We start from the raw sequence: 13,790 nt of genomic DNA on the forward strand, positions 1-13,790 counted from the left end.
CTGCAATTTGTATGGAGTTGCATGTACTGGTAAATCAAAACACGACTGTATATTCTTTTTTACAAGACCTATTGCTCCTACTACTATTTGGACTGTTTGGGTATCTTTCTTCCACATTGCTCTCGTTTCTGCCTGCAAATCCTGATATTTTATGATGGTCTCTCTCTGTATACAAGACACTGTAGTCACTGGGTGTGGCAATTTCAATGATCAATGCTATTTTTGTCTTTTCATGGACCACTATATCCAGTTTTCTAACATCTATCATTTGAATTGTTGGTAATGGATGATCCCATGTGATATAAACTTCATTTTCTATGATGCTTTGTGGCTCATGTTTCCAGTGTTTTCAGCCAGTTCAATACCATAATGTGTGCACAATTCTCAGTGCAACAATCTTGCCACATTATTATGCCTTTCCGTATACAGTCCTTCTGCCATTAACATGTCACAACCAGCAAAGAGGTGTGCGACTGATTCCAATTCGGTTTTACAAAACCTACATTTGTCCGTTTCTCCCACATGTTCAATTGACTTTGCAAACCAATGTGTACACAGACCACTATCTTGGGCAGCCAATATTAACCTTTCATCTCTTGGTTTGAATTTGCCTCACCTTAATCATTCCTGCAATCATTTCTGAAAAACACGGGGTTCTTCCAAAACTCTTCTATACTTGCATATTTATGCATTTTCCACATTTCTTGCCATCTTATCTGGTCCTTCACCTTATATTCCCTTTGTTTGTTTGGCACATTCAGTTTCTGCCTGACTCATCTACTTCTGGTTTGATTCCCATTCCTGCTTGACACCAATATGCTTCTGCTAGATTAAGTAGAGAAGTCATCTTAGATTTATTCTCCTCAAGTTTCAAAATTTTCACATTTGGGTCTTGTGAGGTCAGCAGATGTGTGGAGTCCTACACATCCCTCCTTCGGAACGGAGAATATATAATCTTGATATGCACTGATTTTTTATAAGTCATTTGGTGAGCATGAAGCATCTTTCCTGTTTTGCTATCTAATCTATTAAACATGTTTTGGGGCCAGTCAATCACTCCAAAACTAAGTTAGGACAGGAAGAGTAAATTGGTTTATAGCTTGGATTTTGTTCCTATATATCAATGCTGTTTTCAAGATTAATTTAAGCCTTCTAAAGTATTTCTAAGTTTTATTCGCATTTGTTCATGTTTTGCTGTTAATCCTTTATCAATTCTCAAACATTTATCCACTTCCTCTTGCTCAGGTTTTTTATATCACATTCTTGTCCCAATCTGATGTTTTCCTGTTGCTGCAGTTTTCCTACTTTAAAGGTTGCTTTTGCACATTTCTCAAGACCAAATGACATTCTTATATCTGAAAAAGTTTTCACAACTTGCAGTTGTGCTTTCAGTTTCTCATCGGATGACCTATACAGCTTTAAATCATTGACAAAGAGAAGATGAGAAGGCTTTACACTGTTTTCTAGTAGCCAAATTATAGCCATGGCCTAAGCTGTTAAGTAGACAGCTTAATGGGTTAAGGACAAGCGATGACAAGAGTCACCCTGGAATATCCCCCCTTTGAATTTTTATCTCTGGGATAATAATTTTCCTTTATCATGGCTTAATTGCAAAGTGGTCTGCCACTGTTTCATGGTCACTGTAATGTAGTCAATCAGTGTACAGTGTATCTTATACATTTTTAAGCCCTCTTTTATCCATGATTTGTTCTGTATGGACTACACAATGTGCAAAAAGGAATCTGTGTGCACTGACAATATACACATCCTGCAGGAGTATGACCCCCCTGTAAGTCACAGGAAAAATAAGAGTCAAGAGATCGGAAGAATTACTTCTTTAGTAATTGACTACATTTTATTTTAAAGTTGACATGGACAGAGAGAATTCCCTGACTGCGGTGGAAACTTGATTACTGAGTAAGACAGAAATGCCTAAATAAGTAAAAAGGTCTATTATGACCATGTCCGCCTCTAATTATTTTGTTTGAGATCATTTTTTGATACATCATTTATTTGCATATTCCAGCCCTAGCTGGAGCTGTTTAGTAGTGGATGAGTGGGATAACACACACAGCTTGCAGTAATCAGCAAACATGGTCAACCACACTTCTAGTACACTGGCTTTCATTGTCTGCAAAAATAAATGCCAACTAAAAGGATAGTCCAGCAATGATCTCTGTGGGACCCTACTACTTACACTTACGTTCGTCCAAGATACTGGCAATTTTCCCAACTTGGATCTGACACCTGATCAGCAATGCAATGGACAATGTATGGATTTATATTGTCTAACTGTTAAATAATCAGTTGTCACACCAACCAATAACTTGTATGGCAATTCTCTCTACTTCTGTTTATGTTTCTAAACACAAACTCCCCTCACACGGTTTCTCCATGAAATCTACAATCCCAGTCGCTTTAAAGCCTTACTAAAATCGCATCTCCATAAAAACTGGATCTGCCACTGTTCGTCTACCCTGTAATAATCCTCGTCTTTCCTCTAATTTCTATACTTCCTCCTCCCACTCCTTCCAATATCACCACCTATGCTCACTTGCTCTTTAATCATCTTTCCCTCACCTCTCCTTCAATCACTCTGTTTCCTTTCTCCCACTCAAAGCATTCCTTCACCTTTAGAAAGGTATGCTATTTCTCAACACTATACAATCATTCCATTCAATGTAGGAATCTTTCCATCCAACTTCAGAAACTACGACAAAGTAAAATCTCTGGATCCCTTCCAAAGGAGGGACAGTCTCAATGGCCACTTTGAGGAAAAAGACACTGCTTGTTCCAAGAGTCCTGAAAGCCTTGGTCTCTGAGCAGAACTTTTTCTAGGAAAATACTAAAATACTCTGAGAAATGCCTAGAACACATACTTGTCCTTTATGAACATTTCCAAGCTAAGGCAAACTCAGAGAACCGCCGCCATCTTCTAAGAGCAGTCCTGGATTGTAGTCAGGACTGTGACAGATGGGTGACTGGCATCACCCTGCCAAGTGACTTGGCAAGTATAGCCAAGGGAGTGACAACAAAGTCTGTCATGAAGGGACCCCATCAGTCTACAAATATCTCCTTTCTTGGCAGCTAATCCAGAAATCATAGGTGGGTCAAACAAACTCTCCACAAAAGTACGGATCTGCTTCCTTTTTAAGAGATCCTCAATCAAATCCTAGAAGGCCTAACAGGAGAACCAAACAGCTTTCTCTCAACAAGTAGCCCTCAGGAGGATCTGTTTACTCTCAGTTAAAAACATTAAGTCTGAACCCTGTCATCACGCACAGGCACATACCACAGCCTTTTGCACTACAGTCAAATACCAGGGGTCGGGGTCAAATAAAAACTCACATTAGAGGAAGAAGAAATGGGTCTTGAACAGCTCTTCCTTGAATCCAGAGCAAGAAATGAATGAAAGCTTAAAATATGCCTGCTCCACTAGGGTGAAACAGAACCAGGAAAAGTGTGAAAGAGCTTAGGGAACTTAAAAGCCCCAAAGTGACAATGGCAAACAATGTGGCAGAGGAAACCATCTTTTTTGCCTGCAACAGACACCTGAGACTTTACCAGATTGCAAGATGGGGAGGTCATATGGTCTCTGCCACTTGTGCTGCAACACACAGATTATAAAGCAGGATGATGAGAGGATATCATGCAACCCACTTAGGGCACTGTACAGGAATTTTGACTCACTGGAAGTAAGAGTGGTACAAGTTTCCAGGCTGCAAAAGTAGCAAACTTCAGTATATACTCCAAGGGAGGGATGGACTTAAGATCCTTCCACTTTCTGCACATGCTTTTTTAACCATTTTTTGAGGGGAGGGCAAGGGAGCCAAACGCCAGTTCACTGAACACTTCATGAATCAAAGGTTCCTCTGAAGGTATGATTACCACTGACCTCTCTTTATGCAGTACAGCCCTATCTGGGTTGGTGCATCCTGCTAGATATATGAAAATGGCAAATGTCCTGATATTCTAGAACAAATAGTTTTTCCAGGTATTCTTCAACAGTTGCCTGAAATTATTTTTTTTATCTGAAACACCTACATTTTTCATGAAAAAAATTTAAAAAAAATTAAAATTCTACAAAGGTGAGCTTTTATTTTGCCAAAAACGTTAAGTACAGTCTTATACAGACTGTGAATATGGCTTGCCCTGCAAAAATCACATTTCCATAAAGACGCTCTCACTTTGGGCATTCAAAAATGTGGTACTCCCATCAAAAGGAGTGGGTCAGGTCTCAATGTCCTTATGTGTCTGACAAAGATTTCGGGATCCTTGAAGCCTTAAGACAAACAGGGAAACCAATTTAAATCTGAACAGATGAGAAAAACAGTGGAGGGAGATCTAATCCCAGTGCGACAGCAAAAGACTTTCCAGCACATCCTATTTAAAGACCTGGAAGTCCTTTCTGGTGGGAAATGGGTGGCCTGTGAGAACTACACTGATAGAGAGACCAAAGTATCTGCTCTGGTAGGTTTAGGAAAAATGCTTCTGTACTCCCCCAGGTGTTTTAGAGAACAGCGGCCTGCTTAAAGGGTTGTAACTGCTTCCAGACAGCAAGGACAGCATTCCTAAAAGGTTTCACAGAAGGGATAATCCAAAGTTTCATATTTCTTCCCCCAAATAACTGTTTAACCTTTTTTGGGAAGAAGGCAGAAGAGAAACATGTAAGACCATGGAGAGCTTCGATGGCCTGGATGTCTCTTTAAAGGAGGTATTACCTGGGAAGAAGTCACACTGCTTTCTCCATTCTCAGAGGCAAAAAGCTGTTGGCAGCAAGTACCCAATTTTAGAAAAAAATTAATGCAGTATGTTGCCACCGCCAACAGTAGGTCTTCACACCATATGACATTTTGTAAAGGTTAAACTGTTATCAAAGCTTGTAAAAGTTACTTTAAATTACATTTAACTATACCAAAAGTAGACTACTTAAAGAACATTACAATTTTGTAGAAGGGCGAGGATTACCGCTGTATTAATACACTAGCAGTCACAAAATTAACAATGCATAATCAGTACACCAGTGTTGCTTAATCACATCTGACCAGGCTTTTCCTTAAATTACCTTCTGTAGTATGTCACATACAGCAAACATAAATATTTTAACTAAAATACATCTATAAAAGCATTTCTGAATATTTTTTTCTAATAGTGTTTTAAATTCATCAATGTACTACAGATAAAAATAAACTCAAGGTTTGGACACCTGGCAGCAAATAAAATGAAACAATAAAATGAAGACTATTGAAATAATTAATCACTCTGACTTACCAATTGCTATAGATGTAATCTGTGAATTCTGTTCAGTTGCCAGATCCTCAACACGTCCACTAGCATCATATCCTGGTACAGAGCACATGAGTATAGGAGTACTTGGTTTTACCTGAAAAAGAATCACAAAAGCACAACTTCATTTATCTATACTTGACTTTTAAAATGGCATCTATACTTGAAAAACAAAACTGATACTGTACAAACAATGTAGAATACTTTTAAGAAAACCTTCAGCAATAATCTCAGTAATGAAACTCTCTCAGGGCTCCCAACCGAAACATCATGACTCCCATTTCAGACTCCCTAAGTACCAAAAAAAGAGACTGATCAAACATTACTCTTCTCCTTTAAACTTTTTTTTTGTAAGTGATGGGCTTGCCCCCCCCCCCCCCCAATTTTATATGTTTAACTCCAAGACTGAGACATCATCTTCTTTTGGCTGTTCCCGTTAGGGGTCGCAACAGCAGATCATCCGTTTCCATTTCTTCCTGTCCTCTGCATCATGATCTTTCACACCAACCGCCTGCATGTCCTCTCATGTCCATAAACTAAAACTGTACAAGAGCCACAGACTAAAACTAAATGCCAGGAAATGCATATTAATATCCTTTGGGAAGTCATTCACCCTGGTAACTATCATATTGACGACACATCCCTAAGAGCTGACCCAGAAGTCAGACTTCGGGACACAGACAATCTAACCTTTCACCATCACGTGTCTACATTAATGAGGAATTCATTAGTGTGGACATCCTACAGAAGGGCCTCACTGAGACAGATGCTTGGTGTCAGAGCAAGCTCAATGCCAAAAAGTGCAGTGTCATCCCCTTTGGTAAAAACTCTGTACCCATGAACTACCACATAGGCAGCAATCTACTTAACACCGAATGCGTGATGAGACTTTGCGACCCAGGTGGACAGTAGTCTCTCCTTTGATAGTCACATCACCACAGTAGTCAAGAAGTCCTTCTATGTGGCACACCTCATCATAAAAGGGTTCTCTTCAATGAAAAAAAGAGGTAATTGTTCCCCTCTACTAATCACTTATTAGACCCATTATAGAGTACAATGCCCCTTTTGGAATGTACCTCACAAGACATCTGCAGCAGATGGAAAGGCCACACAGCTACCTCACAGAGGATTACTGGCCTCAAACAAATGCCCTACACTGACCACCTCAAAAAACTCCAGCTTTACTCAGTAGCATATCGCCTACTCCGAGGTGATCTCTGCCTAACATATAAAGCTATGTCAAACCCAGAGCTGTTGGACATGCTACACCTAAAGAAATCCCAATCCCTCCGAGCTACACGCTCTAGGGACCTAAACCTTGTCACCACAATAGTGGACACACTGGAGGGACAGATTCCTGTCCCAGAGACTTCCTATACTCTGGAACAAGCTACCCATCTATGTCAAGCAAATTTCTTCATTAGCACTCTTCAAGAAAAATCTTGATGAGTGGATGGGAAATAGGAAATACACCCCGGTGATCACTTCTGTCTCTCTGCTGGACAGTGGTACAGGAAAATAACTTTCTTGGGTGGCGTAAGCTATGGTACCTTGCTGGCTAGGCTTGCGTAGGTCCTTGGGCCGATAGCCTAGTACCGACCTATGAACCTATTTTGTGCAACTTATAAACAAAGGTATGTCACCTAGGTCCAAGGATATTGTTCGTGTATTCAGCATTCATCAAACCTATCATGAGTACAATGCTCTCTTTGGTATGCACCCTAACCAGCCACAACCAACTAGAATGTCCACAGAGGTTCCTTACTAAAGGAATACAGGCAATAGCATGTCTGACGCAGGTCACCTCAAAGCCCTATCCTTGTATTCTATCTCCTACAGGCTGTTGAGGGAAGATCTATGCCTGGCACATAAGGCACTGTCACACCACCCTCACGGATATTCCTCCTGCACATCAGCAAAACAAACAGCACCAGAATTACCAGTTCTAAAAACGTACAGTGTCTATGATGAATACAGGACCTGCAGGAGAGACAGGTATGTATCCAAGAGACTACCCTCTTCTTTGGAACAGGTTTGCTCACCTCAATAACTTGTCGGGCATCAGTGATGTGTGGCTAGACTTAAAAAGGCCCTTGTGGTTGTTAGCTTAGTACAGACCTATGAACTTATGAAGTGGCTATCTTGGCCTTAGTATATTCAATCTCAAATTTTTGGTCCTTTAGTCTCTCTATTTCAGAACTTAACCTTCACAAGCAATTATGAGACAACATACACAAGCAATTAGCATGTTTTGCTCTAACTGTCACAGAATGATGCCCGTAAGAAAAAAGAAGTTATGTACTTACCATAATGTTCCATCTGTGTTGTCAGTCTTTATTTATCCTTGACATATGGGACTCTGTTCCGACTCTTGGAACCGGCTCAGCTGTTAACATCTCTCAAGAATCAAAAACTCTCGAGCCAAGTCCCTACCAGAAATCCCTCTCTAGATTACCTCAGATAGAGTTTGCAGCTATAAAGGAAGACGGAAAAAAATAGTCCCATAACAACTGAAGAGGTTATGTCAAGGTCATATATGAAATAACAGATAACCAGGACTAGAGCCCTCTAAGGAGTCTGAAGGAGGGTGGATCGTCAAGGATAAATGAAAATCGAGAACACAGATGGAACATTATGGCAAGTACATAACTTTTATCTGATGTTGTCAATCTTCATTTATCCATGATGTATGGGACAGAGTCCCCAGCTACCTTGCATCTTGGGAGACCTTATGGAAGGATATTCCTGAGCACCAGAGAGTCAAAAGATGCTCTTCTCCTAGAGAACTGATCCAATTTGTAATGAGTGCTAAAGGAATGTGGAGTAGCCCAGGTTGCTGCTGCACATATTTCATCCATGTAATCCTTTGAGTGGAAAACAGCAGACGTGGCTATTGTCCTTGTAGAATGCGCTCTCTCTGGGGCTGGTAATTGGAGGCTTTCTTATTGCAGATGAAACTTAAACATTCCCTTAACCACTTAGATAAAGTGACCTTTGAAACTGGTTTATCCATGGATTGACCTGAGAGAGAGACAAATAACTGGTCCAACTTCCTAAACTTCTTAGTTCTGTGGAGATAAAAATGCAATTGTCTGTGAACAACTATCAAGTGTAAACAATATTCTCTCTTGTTAGAAAAATTAGGAAAGACGACTGGTAAATCAAGAGATTGAGTAATGTTAGTTTCCAATACTACTTTAGGAAGAAAGGATGGGTTGGGTTCTTAGTGACACCCCGTCCTTATGAAAAATCAAATATGGACGTTTTGAAGATAATGCATGAATCTCTGAAATTCTTTTGGCAGACGTAATGGCTACCAACAAAATGGCCTTCCATGAGAGGAACTTCAAATCACAAGTAGCCGCTGGCTCAAAAGGGGAACAGATCAAGGACTGTATAACCATATTAAGATCCCAGGGAACATGTGGGTCCCTATAAGGTGGTTTTAACCTCAAGGTTACTTTCACAAAAACTTTGCACAACCTATGCGAGATTAATAAAATGCTCTTCAAAGCTGTCATGGAAGCTGGAAACAGCAAGCTGAACTCTGACGATAGAAGCAGCAGCTCCCTGATTGAAAAGTGTAGCTAAAATTTCTAAAACCTTTTCAACTGGTGCCGAAAAGGGATCCATTCCATTATAACATGCCCAAACAGAAAATATTTTCCACTTACTGTGGTAAAGCTTCCTAGTGGAAGGCTTATGGGAAGCCAACAAATTTTTTTTGAACTGGAGAGGACAGATTATTTTGCCTGGCAATCAATGGAATTGGCGGAACCTAGCTGTAAACTTGAAGTTTTTCAGATTGGGGTGAACTCATCCATGTGGATGGGACAGGTTGTCTGGATCTGGGACCAGAGTCCATGGACGGTGAATTAGGTGAGGGCAAAGAAAGGGGAACCAACTTGCTGAGGCCAGAATGGAGCAATGAGAATCACCTTGCTCTTCAACCTGATGGCTTTCTTCAAGAAGTGACATATTAATGGAACTGGGGGAAAGCCATAGAGCAATCCCAAGGACCAATCGTGAAGGACCGCATCTCTTCATGAACTCCCTCTGAAGGGGGATTAGGGCAAAGTAGCTGCTGCACTTGTTGTTCAGAGGTGACTCAAATAGGCCACAGCAAGGCTGGCCACAGTGATGGAAAATCTCCTTCGCCACTCTGGGATTGAAAAGACCACACGTGAGGCAGGGGGATGCATCTACTTAGCTTGTCTGCTATCACATTCGAGCTCCCCGGGACATGCATTGCTATCAAAAAGCAGATGGAAGAGATCACCCATTGCCATACTCAGAGCTTCTCAAAGGGGAGAAAACTTCATTCCACCTGGTTTGTTGATGTACCAGACTACTGGCATGTTGTCTGATTGAACTGCAATTGTTCCTAGAGGGACAGCAGCTTGGAAGGCTTGCAACGCTAATAGCACTGCCCTCAGTTCCAGAACACTCATGCAGATTGGCCTCCATTGGGGACCAAATGCCTTGGACTACTCTGCCCATATAATGCCCCCACTCTCAGCTCATTTGGGAGGCATCCATGGTCACTATGGCCTTGAGCTGGGGGGGGGGGGTAAAACAGAGTCGGCCTACAAGAATTTCCTCCGATTCCATCCACCAGTACAAGTCCTTTTTGCAATGGTTGGTGATTCAGATGAGGAATGAATGAGGATGGACCATTGGGAGGCTAGAAGTCTTAAGTGACATCTTGTTAGTGGAGCCAGTGCGATGGCTGCTGCCTTGTATCCTAGAGCATATAGAACTAATAGAGCAGGTACATTGTCATTGAAGAGAATAACTTCCACCTGAGACTTTATCTTCTGCAATCTGTGAAGAGGAAGGGAAGCTATGCAAGAGGTTGTACTGAGGCAGGTCCTATAAACTCCAATGGTTGAGATAGACTTAGTTGAGATTTTGTATGATTCACCGTTATACCTAGACGAGCACAAGTACGTAGAATAAAATCTCGTCTGTTCTAGTAGATGCCTGGTGGGAGCAGTGATGAGCTAGTTGTCTAAATATGGAAACACTCTGACTTCGTGAAGTCTCAAGTGAGCTGTTACTGCTGCCATACACTTGAACACCCAAGGGGCTGTGGTGAAACCAAAGGGCAGAGTTCTGAACCAACAGTGACTGGCTCCTAGCTGGAAGCGGAGGAACCTTCTGTAGTGCTCGTCCATTTTTATGTGGTAATATGCATTCTGGAGGTCTACAGAGCACATCCAGTTGTCTTTCCCTAAGAAGGGGAGATCTGACTGAACCATGACCATCAGGAATTTTGTCTGCTGAAAGTACAGTTGTGTACACCTACCATAAATGTAGATGTTAGATGGCACAAAACCGACAAAATTTTACTTTACCTCTCAGACCTTTTGCTTAAAGGCCTCTCTTTTTCTTCCACCAAAATCCATGCTTCTGCTACCTCGGCTCATTTCAGCACTGATCCTCCCATCTTTTCTCACCAGCTGGTGAGACAATTTTTGAGAGGGGCTAAGAATTTAAGACCTCCCAGAACTCCTCCTGTCCCTGCTTGGGATCTTAATTATGTCTTGGAGAAACTTACTTTGCCTCCTTTCGAGCCTGCTTCGGCTTTGGATATCAAGTTCTTATCCTGGAAGACCGCTATTTTGTTAGCATTGACTTCTGCCAGAAGGGTTTCAGAGCGGCAAGCTCTCTCATGGCTGTGGAACCATATATTATCTTCCACCAAGACAGAGTTTCCTTGATGACCAATCCTACATTTATGCCTAAGGTGATTTCGAAAGTGGTTCTAAATCAGACTATTCACCTTCCTACCTTCTTTCCTAATCCTCAAAATAAAGGGGAAAGGATCTTACATTCATTGGACGTACACAGACAACTACGATTTTACCTGGACAAAACTAAAGATTTCAGAAAATCTGATCAATTACTTATCTCTTATGCCTCCAGTTCTCTAGGTAAGGCTATTTCTAAACAAACTATTTCCAAATGGATTGCTCATGGAATAAGGTTTTGTTACTCTCACTATGGGAAACAGATTCCAGGTACTGTTAGAAGTCATTCTACTAGAGCAGCTGCCACTTCAGCAGCTCTTCTCAGAGGAGTTCCTACCAAGGACATTTTGGAAGCTGCCACTTGGAGTTCAGTGCATACTTTTTCTAAGCACTATAATCTCCCTCTATATTCTAAGTCTAGGGCAGGCTTTGCCTCTGCTGTTTTGCAGGGTCTTCTAGCTGCCCCTTCTTCTGCATAACCTCCTCCCTCATTCACAGCTTTGGGATTCTACCCTACAGTTATGACTGCAACAGTGAAACACGAAGAACATAGTACAGTTGTGTACACCTACCATAAATGTAGATGTTGGAGTGTTTTCACTGTTGCAGTCGGTGTTTCCCTCCCACCAATCCCCTCTTATTCTTGTTTGTTCTCTCTTCCACTTCTTTTGTGGTGTATTTGTATTTTCCTCTTGGACACCTATTGGTTTATTTGGGGACTTCTGACATCTGGGGCAAGAAAGGCTGGAGAAGATGGCGTCGGCTGTCAGCTTTATACCTCTACGTTCTGACGTCAGGGTACTTGCTGGTACAGCCGACGCCGGACCCAGACTTTGGAATTCTGGCCGACCTCGGGCTGCCTGCTGGCAGGAACACCCTACAGTTATGACTGCAACAGTGAAACACGAAGAACATCAAACTTGTTCAAAAGGCTGAGATCCAAACTTGATCTCCAGTCCCCTGTCTTTTTTTGACACCAAAAAGAACCTTGAGTAGAATCGGGATTCTATCTTGTCTGGTGGGACTTCTTGGATGACTTTTTCCAGCAGCCTTTGAGTTTCCAAAGCTGCCTGATCCCTCTGATTGGATGGAATATCAGGGATTCTTCTTCCTTTTCTTGGAGTGAGAATGAAGGGAATGTACTATCCTTTGGCAATAATCTTTAGCACCCAAGTATATGTGGTTATTTGTCGCCAGGCTAGTGAGTGCAAGGACAATCTTCCCCCGACTGCCTCCAGAGGTAAGCAATCAAGCCTCCCTTTAGAAGCATTAGTAGAGTTTTCCCTGAGAAGGAATCTCTGACTTTGCAGGACATTTTTGCCACAAGGTCGGCGTCTTCCACTGGAGTGGGGGCCACTGCCATGTGCATCCTGGAAAGGCCCTTGGGTTTTCTTGAGCCACACTTTTCCTCTCCTCTGGTTCCTGGAGTAAAAGCATTTGGTAGGAGAAAAATGTATGCCTACTGCAGGAGGGGGTCTTTCCATCCTTTTCACACCTGGCCAAGGTATCTCTGACTTTGGGGCCAAAAAGAGGTGATCCGTCAAACGGAGCATTTATGAAGACTTAAATGGCTCCACAAATTCATACAAGTGCATCCAGGCATGCCTCCTTATAGCCAAGCCAAAACCCGTTGTCCTAGTCGTCCCTAGGGCTGCATGTGCAATAAGCCTTATGGACGAGTTAGAAATAGATTCCAGGATGGCAAGCTGGAAAGCTACTTCATTCTGTACCTCCTCAGACACAGCTCCTGCAAGGGTATCTGACAGCTCCCTGATCAGATCTGTTATGGGACAAGACCAGCTTATTAAAACGTATATTAATTTCAGTTTATTAATGATGCTATAATAGGATTGTTAAAAAGCAAACATAATTTGTATGCAGGGCTGGGAAAAATGCAGCTTCGTAAGCCACAGTATTGCTGTCTTTTAAACTGTATACTTTTAGTATGTAATGAGAGAATAGTACTTGTTGCATGAAGTGAGGCATGTAGTTATTGCAAAAAGGAATTTGCTAGCCTGATTCCTCCAGGCTAAGAGTGTGTTGTTGCTAGAGCAGGATTGAAACATCCAAGGTCAGAAACAAGACCCTTTTTGGAAGCAGGTGAATCATGTATAGGAAGGTGTTCACGTGAAGTCTAAGGCGAAAATCATGACGGATGAGGACATTTGCAAAGTTTTCTATAGGACACAGTAATTATAACATCATGAAATTGCATGAGCAGTTTGATAAGAAAATTTATAAAATTACAGTTTTTGCATGTAAAGTGAGAATGCTTCATCAAGAATTATGAAGACCAACTCCCAGCGCTGTAAAAAAAATAAAATTTCTGTTTGCACATCCTAAAGTGCTGTTCCTGACTAGAGGCATACAAGGTAAATTCTTAATGTTATTTATTTGCGACTATAACTGATCCCTCTGGAGTCTGGTGAAGTGTGCCATTAAGTTCAACTACAACAAGGCAAAGGTTGAAAAAGCATACACCTGCTTCCCAAGCCTCTCCATCCCCCTGGACTCTTGGTTAGGGGGATAAACAGTGGAAGTCTTCTGCAAGTTCCTTCTTTGGGATGCCGCAACCACGATGGCGTCTACTGCTAAACCCTTGGCCCAATAATGATGGTCCTCTGGCACTGAAAGGATTTTTTCTGGTCTCTTGGAGATTGGCTCTACAGAATCAGGGGCCCGCTATGCGATCAACTTAATGAGACCGTCGGCAGGCAGGGTCACCCAAGAGGTAGATGGGCGAGCACAGAC

The 13,790-nt window shown here is 41.8% G+C and overlaps 1 protein-coding gene across 1 annotated transcript in view; it reads right to left on the reverse strand.

Moving 5' to 3' along the window:
* The window catches only part of DYNC1H1 (dynein cytoplasmic 1 heavy chain 1), a 3,754,902-nt gene that overhangs the window by 476,132 nt on the left and 3,264,980 nt on the right, over positions 1-13,790 (reverse strand). The window contains exon 78 of the mRNA XM_044073590.1: positions 5,272-5,383. Within this exon, the coding sequence (XP_043929525.1) occupies positions 5,272-5,383 (112 nt within the window). The remainder of the gene's footprint in view (positions 1-5,271; positions 5,384-13,790) is intronic.

The sequence above is a fragment of the Protopterus annectens genome, chromosome 6.part0 (genome assembly GCF_019279795.1).
Source record: "Protopterus annectens isolate FY-2018-M chromosome 6.part0, PAN1.0, whole genome shotgun sequence".
Lineage (NCBI taxonomy): Eukaryota > Metazoa > Chordata > Ceratodontiformes > Protopteridae > Protopterus > Protopterus annectens.